Source organism: Pecten maximus, unplaced genomic scaffold, assembly GCF_902652985.1.
Source record: "Pecten maximus unplaced genomic scaffold, xPecMax1.1, whole genome shotgun sequence".
NCBI classification, from domain to species: Eukaryota; Metazoa; Mollusca; class Bivalvia; order Pectinida; family Pectinidae; genus Pecten; species Pecten maximus.
In genome coordinates, this window is record NW_022982647.1 from 25,664 (window position 1) to 46,056 (window position 20,393).

At 37.8% G+C, this 20,393-nt stretch overlaps 1 protein-coding gene across 1 annotated transcript; it reads left to right on the top strand.

Annotated features, from left to right (window-relative positions):
• Positions 1–3,581: 3,581 nt before the first annotated feature.
• On the top strand, positions 3,582–20,147 carry LOC117320695 (C-type lectin domain family 4 member M-like; the record flags this gene model as incomplete). Its single annotated transcript, XM_033875208.1, has 3 exons — positions 3,582–3,851; positions 5,418–5,585; positions 19,791–20,147. Coding segments are annotated over 3 exons (689 nt in total), but the record flags the coding sequence as incomplete, so codon positions are not given.
• Between the last annotated feature and the right edge of the window lie 246 nt (positions 20,148–20,393).

Consider the following 20,393-nt stretch of genomic DNA (forward strand, 5'->3'; position numbering starts at 1 on the left):
TCTCAGCAAGTAAATTATGCCATTGGTACGATGTGTTTAGCATCTATATCTTAATGTATTTTATTACACTGTGAAAATGTATTTGTTAATTTGTTCTAACTGCGTACATGTATATTTACATGCCTGTTACAGTTTTATGTGTCTATTTGTTGATTTTAATTTTGTCCGTTCTGTAACGTTACATTATGTTTCTAATAGTGTTATTCCTATCAAAATATGTTATAGTATAAAAACATGTAACATTCTAAGATTATAATAGTGATATTCCAAAATGTATTAGCATATATGTACATGTACATTTCAAGTGCTCAATATATTATTAAGATTATCATAGTTTTGTTTTCAAAATAAGATATAAAGATATATTAACTTGCAGAATTCTAATGCTCTTATAACTTATATATCAATGTGATTAATACTATACTATAAATTTCACAATTCTATTTAAATAAAATGTTGAAATTTATATGCTAGTGTCTTGGTTTTCTTTAGTTGTCAAGTGATTTCTACAGGTGAAATACAGGTAAATACAGAACATGTATGAAACAGACTATAATTACCTTTCCTTTGATGACTCTGTCTATTGTTCTAAATATGTAGGCGTTCGGGGAACACAGCCCTACAAGTTTACCTCATACTGTGTGAAGATCTGGACAGGTGTACACACGGTCATCTAACTAGATAAAGACCCCCTTAATTGTTAGATGGAAACTGGTCATCACACCTTACCTTTACCTAGCCCAAGTTTCCTCTGGCCCTGACACCATGTCTGGTATGGTGTCAGGGCTAGCGGAAACTCAGGCTGACCTATACCAAGGTCATATAGAATATAGGTACAGACTTGTGACGGTCGATATCTGACACTTTTGAAATAATATGATTGTCCATTCCTATTACAGTATTATTAAAACAGTTATAAGTCATTATTATAAAAAAAAAAAAAAAAAAAAAAATTCAAACTGTTACTATTACTTTATGTCTTTGATATTATAATGGAAGCATGTATAGAGTATTAGAGGTCAATATGTAAATCAACATAGATTAATATAATTTTCATGTTTGAGTTAAGTAAATACTTATCAAACATTCCATACACCAACTGCAGCTGGCCTTATGTCATTTTTTTTTTAAAGTTTGACCATTTAACTTTATGATTTTATAATTGGCTTGAACAACCATTGTACATTCATGAACTGTATCTGTTACATATAATGATAGAGTGACACATATCATGATAGATATTGACTGAATGGGAATAGAAAACGATGTAGTTCCAACAGGTCAGTTTTACAGGTAAATGGTACATAGGTTGCCGTGTGACGGTGTCCAACTGCCCTTAGGCAAATTTTACCTCAGGCTCTATAATCTTATTTCCTGGACGAGAACAATATGTACTAATTACGGGTATAAGGCTATAGGTTGGTTTGGGAAAAGGTGAATTTACATTCATTATACCATTTGGAATTACACTGAAATTATTTTTTTTTTTACTTTAATCTCTTTCTTTACAATTATTTTTTTTAAAGCAATGTCTTTATATTTTTGAATATAACAAGATAAGAACTGCATCATTTCTTAATTTGATTTGCATTAATTTTTTTTGAACTTATATCATTCAACATTGTACCTCTACATACCGGACACCTGCATAAACCAGCCAATACGTTTGGTCTCAATGACTTATGGTTTAGACAGATTACAATGTAATAAATATAAGAAACAGCTTATTTTTACTTTCTAATTTCAGTATAGAATGACTTCATTTCAGTAGAGTTGGTCTTCTTAAACCTGTTAACCAATTTGTTAATGGTTTTACTACTTATCTTGACATTTCCACCTTAATTACACTGGTATTTCGTTTATACATGTAATTTTGGTCTGATTAAGGCCTCTCAAATGGAGAGCTACAATCCTTTCCTTCAAGTCAGGAGATAATCTTACTGTTCTGTTAATTGGCCTGAGGTTATAACACTGTGACCCTGCTTTGCACAGCTTCATCATTTGAAGCCATACAGTGACAAAATTGACACAGGTATTTCTGTGAACCAAGGACATTACCTGTAGCTGGCTCCTAAAACTCACCTGGCACAGTTATCAGGGGTGTCAGGCCAGAGCCAGTCATGCATGACCAATAATAATAGCAATTTAACAGATACTGTCATTCATTATGGGTAGTCCAGAACTACATACTTGTGTGTACGTTATGTCAGAACATTAATTTAACTAGATAATGCTCGTAAATATGTACAGTTGTAAATGTATATTTTTCTAATGATACATTTAAATATATAACCTATATAAACTAAAATGATTTTATTTTATAATTACTTGCCTGAATTGAGTACATGTATGTAGAGAATGTCTTATTATAAAAACACATAATTCATTAAATACTGTAAACTTTCAATAACATAATGTAGATATATTATCTAATCTTCCTTTACAGTCATGATATATGTACAGTAATAAATATTCTAATTGAAATAATTTTCCATTCCTTAATAAAATGAAATACAATTTACTTACATCTTAATGAAATATGAAATAATAAGCAATATTAACTTTCATAGAAACCTGATTATAGCATAAATTGTATAACTGTCTTTTATGGATCTTAATAAATATAAATTTAACATGAAGGCATTATTACCATGTATTAATAATAAAAGAAATATTCCTAGTAGACTAAACAAATGTTAATAGTAATATTAACAGAACAAAAGTAATTTGTAAAAATCTGTTTATTAATATGTAAATTATATTAAAAGCATCAAAGTATTAATATATATATATATATATATAGTCTGATTATAGAACTGGGGTAGGCATGGTGTCTTATAGGACTCCAGGTAGACTCGGAGTCCACTTGGAGTGCACTCCAAGTTTACCTGGAGTCCAAACGGAGTGCACTCCAAGTCCAAATGGAGTGCACTCGGAGTGCACTTGGGTGTAACCTTTAGTCTACACTCAACTGTAAATATGCGCATCAAATAGCGAAAACACATGTGCCGTGTTTACAAACTGGTGTGTACTTGAATATTAATGAATTTTCTCGCCGATTAACCCATTAGCTAATTGCTAACCCGGGGAGCCGTGTATGCCATTTTCGTTTCTGTTTGTGAACTCGTCTGAGCATGCTTGTATTGACAGTCGTTGGCGGCGATTAATTTTCGCACTTCAGGTCCTAGTGACATTTTCAAAAACTTTTATTAAGAACTTTGTATTACGATAAAGTTTATAAATTTTCCTAGTTAAGAAAAATTCCCGTTTACTTGTGTGTTTATAGCATAAATTCATTTTAACGAGGGCCTCATATAAACGCATTCACAAATATCAAACATATTACAAACGCGATCATACATATGAGATTTTAAAAATAGCTCTTCTGTTGATACGACTCGTATGTCACGTTTGAACTATTTTCACCTGGCTGAATTTGTAATTACATTATTATCTTTTCTCAGTCATTGAGAGTTATTCGCCAAGAAACTGTTCATTTTTATTTGATATGTATTCTTTCTGGATATGTAACTATATTAATACTAGTAATGACTTGTCTATTGTCTTTGTAATACTGCCAGGCTGTGTGGTATGTACCGAGACGTCAGAGTACTGGTGGTATGATCCCCATATCACATGGCAAACAACGACGGGAGCAGTGATATTTACCATACAATTACAACGTCCGCTCGAGTGTGCGTCCATCTGTTCGTCCGACACCGACTGTTTGGTATTTGGCTTCAGTAAAGTTACAAATACCTGCAAAGGGTACAGTCGGTTACAAACTCCCATAGGAGTAAGTCCGCTGACTGTTCTTGGGTCTGCAGAGAAAATCTACAAGAATGACCAAAGTAACGTTTCACTTTGTTCTTTCTTTTGCTTTTTATCATTAACAAATTCCACAACAAACACCTCTAGTGATAAGTAAACATCGATAATTCTACTATTGAGATATTGGCTTTTTTTCTACCTATTTTAGTTTCCTAGGTTGCCGAGTCTTAGAAGGACGAACCAGCTGTATTATGTCCCTAACATGTCTGACAAGTCCTAGAAGGACGAACCAGCTGTATTATGTCCCTAACATCACTGACAAGTCCTAGAAGGACGAACCAGCTGTATCATGTCCCTAACATGTCTGACGAGTCTTAGAAGGACGAACCAGCTGTATCATGTCCCTAACATGTCTGACGAGTCTAAGAAGGACGAACCAGCTGTATTATGTCCCTAACATGTCTGACGAGTCCTAGAAGGACGAACCAGCTGTATTATGTCCCTAACATGTCTGACGAGTCTTAGAAGGACGAACCAGCTGTATTATGCCCCTAGCATGTCTGACAAGTCCTAGAAGGACGAACCAGCTGTATTATGTCCCTAACATGTCTGACGAGTCCTAGAAGGACGAACCAACTGTATTATGTCCCTAACATGTCTGACAAGTCCTAGAAGGACGAACCAGCTGTATTATGCCCCTAGCATCACTGACAAGTCCTAGAAGGACGAACCAGCGGTATTATGTCCCTAACATGTCTGACAAGTCCTAGAAGGACGAACCAGCGGTATTATGTCCCTAACATGTCCGACAAGTCCTAGAAGGACGAACCAGCTGTATTATGTCCCCAACATGTCCGACAAGTCCTAGAAGGACGAACCAGCTGTATTATGTCCCCAACATGTCTGACAAGTCCTAGAAGGACGAACCAGCTGTATTATGTCCCTGACATGTCTGAAAAGTCCTAGAAGGACGAACCAGCTGTATGATGTCCCTAACATGTCTGACAAGTCCTAGAAGGACGAACCAACTGTATTATGTCCCTAACATGTCTGACAAGTCCTAGAAGGACGAACCAGCGGTATTATGTCCCTAACATCTCTGACAAGTCCTAGAAGGACGAACCAGCTGTATTATGTCCCTAACATGTCTGACAAGTCCTAGAAGGACGAACCAGCTGTATTATGTCTCTAACATGTCTGACAAGTCCTAGAAGGACGAACCAGCTGTATTATGTCCCTAACATGTCTGACAAGTCCTAGAAGGCCGAACCAGCTGTATTATGTCCCTAACATGTCTGACAAGTCCTAGAAGGACGAACCAGCAATATTATGTCCCTAGTATGTCTGACAAGTCCTAGAAGGACGAACCAGCTATACCGTGCAGTTAAATACAGTTTTGGCTCTACTTTTTCTGATTGAAATATGCCAATATCTTGTCTGTTTTCTGTAAACCTACTTTTGAGCTATAAGTCTGTCATGTGTTTCTATGATTGCATGCAAAGTTATTCGTCTCGGGGGAAATGATGATGTTCATGTGTTACTTGTGATGCAGAAACGTGTATACTTCCAGAGCAATACTTTCCTCCGCCAGAACCTTCAGTTTTAAAGTTTTCTCACGTACATTATTAGATGGTTTTCTGTTGAAGGTTGTAGCCGGGCCGGATTTGATTTCATTCAGGAGGGTCGCCTTTGTGTGAAAATATTTACCAATAACATCGATTGGGACGACGCCAAGAGTATTTGCGAAATGAATTATGGCCGCCTTATCGTCATCGACACGGAACAAAAATTGAACGCATTTTCGGGGTATCTAGGTAGGTCACGTTTTAGTTTATGTATATCTTTCCGATCAAAGTAGACTCGATGCGCAAGTTTTAAGTACACATAAATAAATTACATACAGTGCTCGGAAATTATTTCTCTAATAGCGTCCCGGCGTCTCCCCTTCGTTCCGATGTGACATAGGTGTGATATTTCCCTAATTTGAGGTTAGGTAAAAGGCTTTCAAAGAGGTTATATTTTCAAAACATTATGATTACCAAATACCCTTTATACGTCTCGGGGGAGAGGGTCACTTTTCACGAGTGTGATGATTGCTATGTCTGTGTTGGTAAGTTTGTCTATCTAAATCAAGAAGACCAGAAGGTGTAATCAGAACTAGGCATTTTATTTAGATATATATGTGTAACGCGCAGCACGTGTACCGCAGGGGTGCCACGTGTGTCGGACTGCTACCAAGTTTTTGCCCAGGGTTCGACTGCCGCTTTCGCTTGCAGATTCCAAATACAAATGAATTTTCAAGTAATAGACAATATTTAGTAAACTGGTGAGAAAGAAAATAGACTCGTCATATAAAGTTCAACAATTTATTAACATGTGTAAAAATAACAAAGTACCAAAATAATACCCGCGAGGCACAGCGAGGAATTCACAATTATATACGTCTAGCCTAAAACATTTACCAACCATCTTTTAATCACAACTAACCATATAAATGAAATAAATGTAGTTTACCCCGAGTCTCAAGCACGTGGCATGTCCGGTCAGAATACAACATTTGCTAACCACCCGTCTTTTCTCCCGTATCTACTTACGAGGTTACCAACAACCATCCCTCGCTTAACCGGTATAGAAACAGCCCGAGAGGCGGAAATATTCACTAGCCACTCCGCGAGTGCTCTCAAAATGGAATAATCCCTTCAAGCAACAACCTGACTTCCGACATGACACCGGCACACGAGACTCAAATTAAACAAAGTTCTATACATCGAAAATACATCAAAATACTACACGTGAAAATAAAAATACATGTACGATAGTGGCAAATAATATCCAGCAGACAAATTAATATGAAATTTAGGAAAGGATGGGCGACGGTTATCTAATTAATTTCACAGATTAAAAGTCAACACCACTTACCCTGCTGACACCCGGACGAAAAGTGATTGACCCCAGAGCAGCACGGGTATCTTACGTAACCGGATGTTACAATTTTCCGGAATGAGTCCAAAAATAAACGAGCGGAACGCAACTGCGTTACATACCAACCACCTGAATAGGCTACGACCCGTAGCCGGTAACAGTCAAAGGGGAGATAATTTACAAACAGCCAAAGGGAGATAATCTATGTGAAAAAGCTGGACATCAGTTGCCACATCAACATGTTACCTAACTGCTTACAAGGAAAAAAAAAAATTAGGTTCACAAGAGAAGAAGTTCCTCACTGGCCCACAATACATTTCATTTTCACAAAAATACACCAGATAACAACTGGTACAACATATTGAAAGAAAAATGGAGGCGACTCCCTGCAATCAGGTTTTACAACCACACAATTTTAGTTATATCAACACATATACATTTGTATCATTTAAATTAGATTCTAATGCATTGTAGTTAGCACAATATCAATTCATGATCAATAATTATACCTATATTTCCTTTGTATTGTCAATCTACAAGGACAAAGTTAGTTTTACAGGCAATTAGTACAGGGGTGATCATAGCACCCTAAGTCATGATCATCAAAAATTGTACAAAATGACAAACTTTCCATAAAATGTCTATTCAGAGAATGTTAAATTTTAAAGGTTCAACTGCTTCTTATACAGAGTTTCTTTCTTTCAAGCTCCTGGGAATAATCTAGTTCAAGGTGTCATTTCGGATTACACAATTCTGTATAGTGGACATACTCAACATCCTTTTGTTTTCACATAAATTTTCTTCCAAATTATGATTTTACATCCGAGATGCTCGCCCATTATAGTTGCCAGTTTACATGATTCAGCATTTCTTATGCCTAATATAAAACATGCTCGCCCATTATATTTGCCAGTTTACATGATTCAGCATTTCTTATGCCTAGTATAAAACAATATTTTTGTTGTTTTTTTTTTTCCCTGGCAGCATTTCTTAGGCCCAGTATAAAACAATGCATAAATGTGTTTCGCATTGATAATTAGGCCTCAAGCACTCTGAGCATGGACTATTTAGACCTTGAGCATTTCTATTAAAGTTCTGGATCTCAAGCATATTGAGATTCAAGTATAAACAAAATATATGTTTAGTATTTAAGCCTGGAGCATTGACATTTGGCTTTCAGCATTTTGAGATTCAATATTTGGGCCTTGAGCATTTTGAGCATTGAATATTTGACCCTTGAGCATTTTCTCCTGAGCACATAAGTATTTCAAATTCCAAAAAATGAATATTGACATTTTCTTTTCTTTTCTATTTTCCAGCCTGTCATTCAATAGGGATATAGTAACCATATAACAGCTAGTCACATAAAAAAATAAGTTACACATTACATTAACAAATTGCACATGTTACTTTCCACTGTGCAACAAAACTCGACACAATAAAAAAAAACCTAGACTTTCAGTTTATGCTGGGTTATACTCAATAATAGGTAGACAAGTGTCTTATTTCATTAGCAGAGATCAAATTATAGGTATAACTGGTAATTTCTTTATCTTACAGGAACCCTGTGGCCAAATATCAATTTTAGGAGAACTAGGTGTTCCTTATAGAACAGTTAATGACCTTAAATTTAACTGGAGAGAAACCTCAAGGATGTAATTTATTTATAAATTTCGCACATGTAGAGTCAGCACATTTGTCAGGGGTCCAGCAACAACTGTTAGTTTGCAGGGATTTAGCTGTAGTTCACCTCCATAACTAAATATTACACCAAAAAAAATAACACATTACACACTACAATACAAACATAAAACCCCAAAAAATGAAAAAACATGGACTTTTGTCCGGTGTCAGCACTTAACCCCCCACCCTGACTAAATTTGGGGAAGCCACTCCCATTATATATAATTAACCACTATAGACATTCTAAAACAATTTTAACTTCCTCCTTGAACTAAATATTTTGCCCGATCAGAGTTGACACAGTAGCAGACTATACCCACCCAACCTATCTACAACCATGCAGTCGCCCATACCCTGTGTTGGTCATATCAACTCTAGCCACAAGGACCAGAGCTCCTGCAACGGTTACACTAACCTATGTGCCAAAGAAAACCCACCCGAACAATTTAGGGGAGGGAGTGTGTTGGTTGAGTTTGCCTCTCAGTGTTGGCCATATCAACGCTAGCCACCGAAGGGACAACCGGTTCGGTGACCTCCCAGCTAAGAAAAAAAAAACTAATCTATAATACCCTGACTGAACACCCCCCCCCCCCCCCCCCCCCCCCCGTCATCTCTGATTGAGCCCCAATATCTAGTAAATACATTTAGTGATCACTTACACACTACTACAATTAAAGTGACTCCATACACCAACTATTGAAAAATTCCTTCCCCCTCCAGTATCCAGTTTATGTCTACCCCCCCCCCCCCCCCCCCCCCCTTAAAACCTAAGCTTTCAACCCACAATACAACAGAATTCACTTCAATACATTACCGCACTCCTCACAATCCGATTACTGAAGTAATACAACTATAATTACTGTCCATGGTATCACTGTCACTAAAATGTCACCGACACACCTCCTGAGGAAGTGAAGGAATTCCAGGGGTCGACTCCAGTGTCCTCCAGGCCCCTGCCCATGTTGCCTGCCCGTGCCAACAACTTCACTCAACCACCACATGTATTAGAACAACTGTACCTGTTATATTTCTATGAAAGTTCCTCCAGACGTCTTTGGATGGACCTTCCAGTCACATATATATATAAAGCACTGCGCGGTTGGGGGTCACGGTCAACCAGGGGGCAAAGTTGACTACCCCAATGTCCTGTGTTCACATCCACCACCATACAGCTCAACCCTGGTGGCCATCCAAGGTATTTTGCAAAAGTTTGTATGCAATTCCTATGTGGTTATTTCACATGCACCATCAGTTGATCAAACGCCATGTGCTGTCTTAAGGTCATAATCATGGTACCTCTGGAAGCTGAGTGTCTATGTCCGGGCAGGTCTACTGCATGCAGTCGTGTTGGAGCTCCATATGGTCACAGGGGCCTGGGTCCTCTTCCGTGGTTCCCTCCCCCAGGTCAGAGGGGCGCCAGCAACACAGGATTTTACATGAAAGTAAATAACAAATAATCTATTAGTTATATAATTATGACTTAAAACATTCTCTCACATGATAAATATCCTACACCACAGGAAGTGAAAATTCTAATTAGGTGAGGTCATAGGCCCCAGACCTCATCCAGTCGGGCGGACGCCTCCGACGTCCCCCGGCCCGAGGGGCTGGGTATCCCAATAAATTCCAACTCCGGCTTAAGTCCCAAAGGATGATCTATATTACCCCCAACCCCCAAACTAACGAGTGGCTTCCCCTCGATAAATCCGTCGCCCATCCTTTCAGAACCTTCCCTTCTCACCAGTTTTTTTTTTAACCAACATTATCCCTGCAAGCTCGATATTACATCCAAATTTATTACTTAAAAAAAACTACTGCTTTACTTTACAAAACGGAGACCGCAATATCACAAAAATAAACCGGTCCCGCCGGAGGTTCCAATTGTAACGCGCAGCACGTGTACCGCAGGGGTGCCACGTGTGTCGGACTGCTACCAAGTTTTTGCCCAGGGTTCGACTGCCGCTTTCGCTTGCAGATTCCAAATACAAATGAATTTTCAAGTAATAGACAATATTTAGTAAACTGGTGAGAAAGAAAATAGACTCGTCATATAAAGTTCAACAATTTATTAACATGTGTAAAAATAACAAAGTACCAAAATAATACCCGCGAGGCACAGTGAGGAATTCACAATTATATACGTCTAGCCTAAAACATTTACCAACCATCTTTTAATCACAACTAACCATATAAATGAAATAAATGTAGTTTACCCCGAGTCTCAAGCACGTGGCATGTCCGGTCAGAATACAACATTTGCTAACCACCCGTCTTTTCTCCCGTATCTACTTACGAGGTTACCAACAACCATCCCTCGCTTAACCGGTATAGAAACAGCCCGAGAGGCGGAAATATTCACTAGCCACTCCGCGAGTGCTCTCAAAATGGAATAATCCCTTCAAGCAACAACCTGACTTCCGACATGACACCGGCACACGAGACTCAAATTAAACAAAGTTCTATACATCGAAAATACATCAAAATACTACACGTGAAAATAAAAATACATGTACGATAGTGGCAAATAATATCCAGCAGACAAATTAATATGAAATTTAGGAAAGGATGGGCGACGGTTATCTAATTAATTTCACAGATTAAAAGTCAACACCACTTACCCTGCTGACACCCGGACGAAAAGTGATTGACCCCAGAGCAGCACGGGTATCTTACGTAACCGGATGTTACAATTTTCCGGAATGAGTCCAAAAATAAACGAGCGGAACGCAACTGCGTTACATATGTATATATACGTCACCCTTTTAAACCTGAAAACCTTAAATACTTACTGATGTTCCATAACCTAACAATTACAAACAATTAATACTAATATGTAGTGGAGTAATTTGGCCACAGGTATTACCAGGATCCAAGGGGTCCGGGACAATGACCGCCTGTATTTGAGTAGGGGAGACCGGGGCTAGTCCGGCCTCGGGGCATGTTCGGCTAATTGCTATATCTCGCGCGTAATTAAGAATAAAGAGACGTCATTTATACTATGACGTCACTTATGACGACGCTGTTTACGTCAGTACAACTATGGCCGCAGTGTGAAGTTTTTGGGCGTTTTGGTGGCGAATGTTTATTTTTAAGCCTGGTGAGTAAATTTTCAACATTCTTTTCAGTTTTTATTTTCACCGAGAACCGTAAGAAATTCGGACGATCTTAAATATGAAATATGAAGGTAAGATACTGGGCTTTGCTATTACACTATGTTTACTTCATCCCATGTACCATTAAATAAGGTGCAAAGCGAAGTGTTCGGAAAAACTGCTGGGGGCATGTCCGGCCCTGAGAGTAGGGGCACGTTCGGCCTTGGCCGAACTTGCCCCATACAAGGCCGAACGTGCCCCACACAGCTGTAACTTGCGGACAACGAACAATAATTAGCTGCAATTATTTTTATCGGGGCATTCTGGACGGAAAATGCCGTTGTGAGGTATATGGCAGAATTGTTTGTTTATTTGATATGTTGCATGGCTGATATCGGACAGTTTGAACGGTCGCTATCTCGTCCAAGACATTGCTAAAACAAACGCACGACAGAGCGACACGTCATAGTGCGACATTATAGGCCTACGCACGTCAGACAGTACGACAAAACGGGCGAGAGTGTCACTGTCGCTATCTCGCCGGTTTTGGCGCACTTTCATGGGCGAGATAACGACAAAACCGGCGACAAAATGCACGATATATAGTGCGACAAAACGCATGACAGACTGAGAGTGAGAGCGACAGTGCGACAAAACGGGCGAGATAGCAACAATAAATTTCTTTCGCATTGTCGCCCGTTTTCTCATACTGTCGCAATATCTGTCGTGCGTTATGTCGCACTCTTCTGAGCGATTTATCGACATTGCGAAATGTCCGATATCAGTCACCATAATTTGATACTTTCCAAACCTTATGCAAGTTTTTTCATGTTTATTTTAGAATTACAACATGGTACGTACGTACAAAAAGAAAAGAGGGGACAGAGTATCAACAGATGTGTTGCAAAGAGCGCTAGCTCATTACAAGAATACTATCGATGGATACAAGAAAACAAGTCAGTTGTTTGGCGTACCTCGTTCAACGCTACAAGATAATGTGAAAAAACTAAACAAGATGCCCGAATCAGAAAGATCAATTTCGAATATGCGTTTCGGATACCAAAGGCCTAGACAAGTTTTCTCAGATGGAGATGAAACTGCACTTGTTGTGTACTTAAAGCACGCGTCGACCATTTACTTTGGACTGTGTCCACGTGAAGTAAGACTTTTAGCATATGAATGCGGCAAGCAATTTAACATCAAAATGCCAGCATCGTGGTCGGAAAAGGAAATAGCGGGTGCCGATTGGTTCTCTTCGTTTCTAAAACGTCATTCGGAACTTTCACTCAGGACCCCAGAAGCAACAAGCATCGCTAGAGCGACAGCCTTTAACAAAACAAATGTATCTGAATACTTTACCAAACTGACGGAAGTGACGGAGAGACATATGTTTGAGGCATGTGACATTTGGAATGTCGATGAAACTGGAGTGGTGACAGTGGTAAAACCAAAAAAGGTTGTAGCAGGTACTGGTGTTAAGCAAATAGGATCTCTAACATCAGCTGAGAGGGGACAACTAGTCACGCTGTGTGCTGGTGTATCCGCAGGCGGGAAAGCAATTCCACCGTTCCTTATTTATCCTCGTGTTAACTACAGAGACCATTTTCTAATTGGAGCACCAGCGGGTTCCAAGGGACAGGCCCATCCATCTGGTTGGATGACAGCTGATAACTTTCTTCTCTTTCTGCAGCACTTTGTTCAACATGTCAAACCAACCGTGAATAATCCAGTTCTCATTTTGCTTGATAATCATGTCTCTCATCTCTCCATAGACGCTCTTGATTACGCCAAGGAGAACGGGATTGTTATGTTATCATTTCCACCGCACTGTTCGCATCGCTTGCAGCCACTGGACCTGTCGGTCTTCGGACCACTGAAAACTGTCGGTGTCGCAAAGTGACTGGCTTCGTAACAATCCAGGGAAGCCAATATCTATATATGATATTGCAGGCATTTTATGTAACCCATGGAAGGAGGCACTAACTATGTCCAACATTTGTAGTGGTTTCCAAAAGGCTGGGATTTTCCCATTAAACACAGAAGTTTTCACAGAAGAAGACTTCATGCCATCAGCCGTGACGGACAGACCATTAGAATCGGGACCAGTAAAGCCCGCGGTTGCCCCAGAAGAACAAGTTTTTGACACGTCCACTACCAGTAACAGAGATATAGATTCGGAACAAGTACTAGTAGATGACACCCAAATTGACAGAGATACTAACATGAATTGCTATCTTCAAGAACAGAATATTTCATCCATATCCGTAAGCTGTGACGGACATTGCCTCCTTTATGCCGTTAGTTCATCCTTGTATGCTGCTGGAGATGAGATTTTTACAGATGAGGATTTGAAAAAGAGTCTATCAGCTGAAATTCACACGCACCAGTCATTCTATAGAGAATTCGCAGTAACGGGCGACGTGGACATATTTGTTGCAATCCAGAGGTACATACAAGAAAAACAATATAACAATAACATTTGTGACCTTTTCCTTAGTGCTCTATGCAATGCAATGATCATGAAAGTAATTGTTATTCGAGAGATGAATGGTGTGATAAGTAAACTGGAGTTGCTCCCTTGCAGGCTTGGAGTAGAACCTCAACGCACTATACATTTGATACTGCAAGGCTCTGGCTCTAACGCGCATTACAGTGGTGCTGTTTACCAAGTGTCGGAAACCTCAACTGATTGTGAAATGGTATCACAAATCAGCAACAGCTTCCATGATCCAATAGAAGATAACTCGACATCCATCAACGCCAGTGGTTTTAGTTGTAATACACAGGAAGAAAGTATAGCAAGCAGCTCACGTCGTAAGTTGATGTATACCTGTTCGCCCATTTCAAAGAAAAAGAAGTTTTCCCCTGATCTAGTAAAACCCCACCCAAAGGCACCTTCTCGCAAGACATTGGGAATCAAAAAGCGTAGAAAGACATGTATACTTACCGATACACCAGAAAAAGAAGCTTTACGACAGGAGCAAAACAACCGTAAATCGAAACAGAAGACAAGTAATACAAAAACCAAATCACGCAAAACATCCCACAAACCAATACAACAGTTAAACAAAACCAGAAAAACTTCAAAAAGGAAATCTCCAGCAATCCGAGACGAACAATCCGAAAGTGAAGATGAATGTTTTTGTTTAGTTTGTCTAGAGACATGGGCCAACAGTAGGCCAAATGAGAAATGGATCGAGTGCACGATTTGTAAAATGTGGTCACATGAGGAATGTGCGGACACAAGGGGCATGCTATTTTACACATGCCATAACTGTGATTCTGATATAGATTAGAATGAATTTATGAATTGTATTTTGAATTAAATTATTATTATAGAGTTATACATACATGTGTTGAGGTCATTCAATCTACAACTAGGTTCCACAAAATGAAATATTGAGCAATAGTAGTTTCCAAAACAGCCCGAAAAATCAGGATGTATAATGAATAATTAATTAGAACGAGACTTCAAAACTTAATATGATAAAGGGGCGGATGCCTGGACTTGATGGGCGGGAGTCGAGAATAAAAGGGTCGGGACAGGATTGTCGGGAGTCATGGGGAGGGGCCGGAATCCGGAGAGAGGAATGAGGGAACCGGGGGAGGAGATAATTTGGTATTGGGCTAATACTGAGGATGCAAAAGGACCGGGAGGTTATATTCCCAACCAAACCACACCCTCATATGCCGATTTTAATAATGGTTGGTGTATTGTCGATCAACTTGGTATAAAGCGATATATCGAGTTTCCAATTCATAAACCACAATCAAACCGCAGGGACAGGGCACAAAAGACGCATACTGCCGTCTGGCAGAATCTAGCTATCCCGCGACAGCATAGGCATTGAGCTTGGGATGACCCATTACCCTCCCTTAGACTCTGACATGTCAATTAAAACAACTATTTGGCAATACAAGTATACTAACGTTTAGTATACAGCCTTCTTCTCGAGCAGGGGCCGTACTTGCCCCGGTGGATGCCGAACTAGCCCCAGTGCGGGGCAAGTTCGGTCATCTTGGCCAACTCACTTTGGGCAGATATTAACCATTTGTCGGCAGAGAAAATAATTAAGGAATCATGGGACTTAATAGGCCCAAATATTATTGACATAAATATACATTTTCAGATGTCTATCTTAATTTGTAAGTTGTTATTTGCGATTTTTCTAAAACGGGACCGAACTAGCCCCGGTCTCCCCTACATCAGCGTCACCCCGGTATCCATGGTAGCTGAAATCTTAGCCTAGCCCTGATATCAGTATTGAATTAATTACTACAATACTACCTGTCCCCTTGGTAATCATAAAGCATACACTCCACCTCCGGGGGGACAATACACCTCACGATGGTATACACCAATGAATGCGATATGCACGAGGTAATTTACTAAATCAGACATTGTGAAATAAGATATGTACATTTCTTTTGTTTGGGTTCCGTGAAATCTTGTCTTTTCCCAACAAGCGACTGCTGAATGTGATTATTACGACAAACTTACTGAGGAGGTACTAACAATGACCGCCTTTCCACCCAAATTACAGTATACGGTAATTGGTTGGGTATGTAGATTGGTACCCCTGATGCACAGTAGTTGCATTTCATTTCATTTATTATCTCAACACCTGTACAGAAAAGGTATACAGAGATAGACTACAAAATGCAATACATGTAAATTTACAATAATATGAAATTTGGTGAACATGCGTGGATATACAGAGGGATGAAAGCATCATAAAGATGTGAACTTATATTTGAATTAAAATATCTACTCAGGGGAACATACGAAATTGATTTTTTTGATAAAGTTACATAACTTTTTTAAGGAAGAGAGTCTTTTGGACATCATGATATCTTGCAATGAAATTACACTATGTCGGATGATTAATGTTTGAGGTAAAAAACTTCTCCTTTCAAAATCTAAGGTCAAACATTCAAAAATATAGTGATATACGTCTCCAATATCTCTTTTGTTACATTTCTGGCAGAGAGGTTCTTCCCTCGGTATATGTTGCCAACTTCCAGTTTCAATAGGTAAATGACTATTTCTTGTTCTGAATTTACACAATAATATAGCATCTTTCTGGAAAGAATATTAAAATAATTTTCAAAAGTAACTTCAGATTTAAAAACTCTATAATTTATGGATTTTGGAGAGTTTTTACATGTTTCCGCCCAGCTTTGTTTAAATTGATCGGTCAATGTTAGTTTTATTTTTAAAGGAATCCATTTCGGATTTACAGAATTTTGATTCAACCATATGTTGGATAGTCCACAGTTATTCAATATGTTTTAATGCATTCGGTCCAGGCAATTGAACTACCATTTTCTTCATTTACTATGGCTGATGTCTTATATAATAAGTAACTTATTTTACCGTCTTTAGCTGCTGTTAATCGTGTCCAAAAACTTATCATTCTGGTTTTAATTTCGATATCTAGTGGATGTCTGCCGAGCTCTCCATAAACCATAAAATCAGGAGTTGATGATTTAAGGTGAAGTAACATCTGACAAAACTTTAAATGAACTCTTTCAATTATAGTGTTATTTGAAAACCCCCACACTTCACAACCGTATAGCAGAACTGGTGACACAATTTTGTCAAATAAATCCAGTTGACACTGTATTGATAGATTATGTAATCTCCCCTTTTTTAACACTTCATACATGGCTCTAGTTCCTTTAAGTGCTTGGTTCTTTTTAGCTCTTAAGAAATTCCCCGATTTAAAAAATAATATACTAAGGTAATTGAATTCAGTAACTATGTCTAAGGCTTCGCTATCGAAAATGAATCTAAAATCTGCTGGTACCTTCTGTCGGCCAAAAATCATTACTTTTGATTTTCCTATATTTACCTTCAAGTTCCACTTGTTACAATATATACCGAAGTTATTTAAGATATTTTGGAGATCATCGCGACTTTCTGCTAACAATACAGTGTCATCAGCGTATAAAAGACAGAATAACTTTAAATACACACCGAGCTTGTCTTCTAGTAATTTAGATACTGTAGTAAGACAATTAACATTCATTGTTGATAAAAAATATTGTAATATTGCTGACACACATTATCCATTACCATACTACATCTATTTACAAATCCTGTCAATAATTAGATATCAAGTGTTAACAACCACCAATAAAAACAGAGCAAAGCAAAAACAAAAACAGAAAAAGTAGGATTGCATGGTTTAAACTTTACTGATATCAGAGTTAAATGAGATATCTGACAGAAGATGGTTTAAACTTAACTGATATCAGAGTTAAATGATATATCTGACAGAAGATGGTTTAAACTTTACTGATATCAGAGTTAAATGAGATATCTGACAGAAGGTGGTTTAAACTTTACTGATATCAGAGTTAAATGAGATATCTGACAGAAGATGGTTTAAACTTTACTGATATCAGAGTTAAATGAGATATCTGACAGAAGATGGTTTAAACTTTACTGATATCAGAGTTAAATGAGATATCTGACAGAAGATGGTTTAAACTTTACTGATATCAGAGTTAAATGAGATATCTGACAGAAGATGGTTTAAACTTTACTGATATCAGAGTTAAATGAGATATCTGACAGAAGATGGTTTAAACTTTACTGATATCAGAGTTAAATGAAATATCTGACAGAAGATGGTTTAAACTTTACTGATATCAGAGTTAAATGAGATATCTGACAGAAGATGGTTTAAACTTAACTGATATCAGAGTTAAATGAGATATCTGACAGAAGATGGTTTAAACTTTACTGATATCAGAGTTAAATGAGATATCTGACAGAAGATGGTTTAAACTTTACTGATATCAGAGTTAAATGAGATATCTGACAGAAGATGGTTTAAACTTTACTGATATCAGAGTTAAATGAGATATCTGACAGAAGATGGTTTAAACTTTACTGATATCAGAGTTAAATGAGATATCTGACAGAAGATGGTTTAAACTTTACTGATATCAGAGTTAAATGAGATATCTGACAGAAGATGGTTTAAACTTTACTGATATCAGAGTTAAATGAGATATCTGACAGAAGATGGTTTAAACTTTACTGATATCAGAGTTAAATGAGATATCTGACAGAAGATGAATATGTTCCGTTGATGGAAATGAGTAAAGATTTTCTTTCATTACTGATATATTTTTTATATTTAAATATGTTCTAGTAGTATTTTCTTCTAAACTGTTTGAAAGAGTTGTCTCTCCTACCTCTGGCAAATAAATTGTTTTATGGTTCAATGTCAATCTGAAAACATCTAGATCTATAAATGTATTAATTGATGGTTAAGAGTATAGCATTGTCAACTTTTCTATCAAATGGTTTTTGTTCTTAAATTCAGATGTGATAAGCAGATTATTTAAATTCTAAATTTTTGAGCAAAATTTGTTCTTTTGTACAATTCCAAGATGTGTGTTCCATTGTTTGCAAATGTTATTTAAAGGACTACAACAAAACCTTGATGGTTTTCCGGAGTTTGTTGTCAACCCATCGCGGTAGATTGCTTTGGAAGCTAGAGTTCTAATTATCTGTACTTGCCTATAATGGTTGGTGCTTCTATAAAGGTTTTATTCTTTGTCACACAAGCGCGTGGTGACCTGATATTCCATTGAATGCACGTAACAATCATATTAGCTACTTGTCCAAGATTAGATTAAGAACTGCAGAGTTATCGCCCATGACAGGGGATTTTTACAAAACCCTGCCATCTCTAGTTCTTGTTTAAAATGAATTATTTATTATGCAAAAATCTCAATTATTTGTAGTTTCCATTATGATATTAACAAAAACCTGCTACACCACGGAATGGTATCTTTGTATTCCAGCAAATATTGTTATCTGAAATCCCTTAGATTTTCTTCGTGCAAGTCCTGAAACATTTTGACACTTCACGTAGAGAGAAGCCTTGTCGCATTAAAAATTTAAAATTTTGACAAGAATAGGTGAAACGACTGTACTTTGATTATTTCTTGTAATTCTATTAGCTAAAAACAAATTAAATAATCAGCAAAACTTATACAGCTAATCTGAAAATCCTCTCCACCCGAACAAATAAGAGGGATCGGTTGCTTAATCTTTATAATACTAATACAATACTAATTGTTGTAATAAGTAACTTTTTATATTCTATACACTTTGGAAGTCCTGTCGTGAGGGATTTTATGAACGATACCTCAATAGGGATACAATAGACAATCAATCCTTAATTGTTTTCAAGGGTTGTGATGGAACATGAGCAGTGTAATATTTTTGCGGTGTTGAAAATTTGTGATATGTATCGTTGTACGTGTTGACAATTTTTTCAAATTCAAATTCATTGACAGATACTATGGGTTATGCCAGCGACCGCCTGTGGATAGGTGCCACCGATAAGGCTGATGAGGGCACCTGGGTGTGGCTGAACGGACAAGGAGTGGATCAGTCTTACTGGGACGACGTGATATTAAATGATTTTTGTATGGAAGACTTTTTTGCCTTCACTGCTGAATGTGGTAGAATTCAGTATAGGACCCTTAGCGATGATACCTGTGGCATTTCACAGGCGTATGTCTGTGAGAGGCCGGACATCGTCTAGCATTAGAATATCACTTCCGTTTTCATACTCGTGTACATGTACATATATCTTGCTGTCAATGTTTATTTATCTTAGCGAGCTCGTATAGTACTATTCTGTGTACAATTTAAGTGGTACAAATAGAGACTGACACCAAAACACAAGTATTCTTATGCTATCTATAAGTATGCTGCGATCGGATTTGTTATATATGTTTGTTTTATATCACTGAGGCCTACGAACTCCACTACCTCTGACCATATACTGAAAATAGAGGATTGTAAAGAAACTGATACAAACCCGTTAACGATCTCGTACGATTGTCGTCTAAACAGTTATCCTTCCTGTGCAAGTGTGCACAAGATACTCTTCG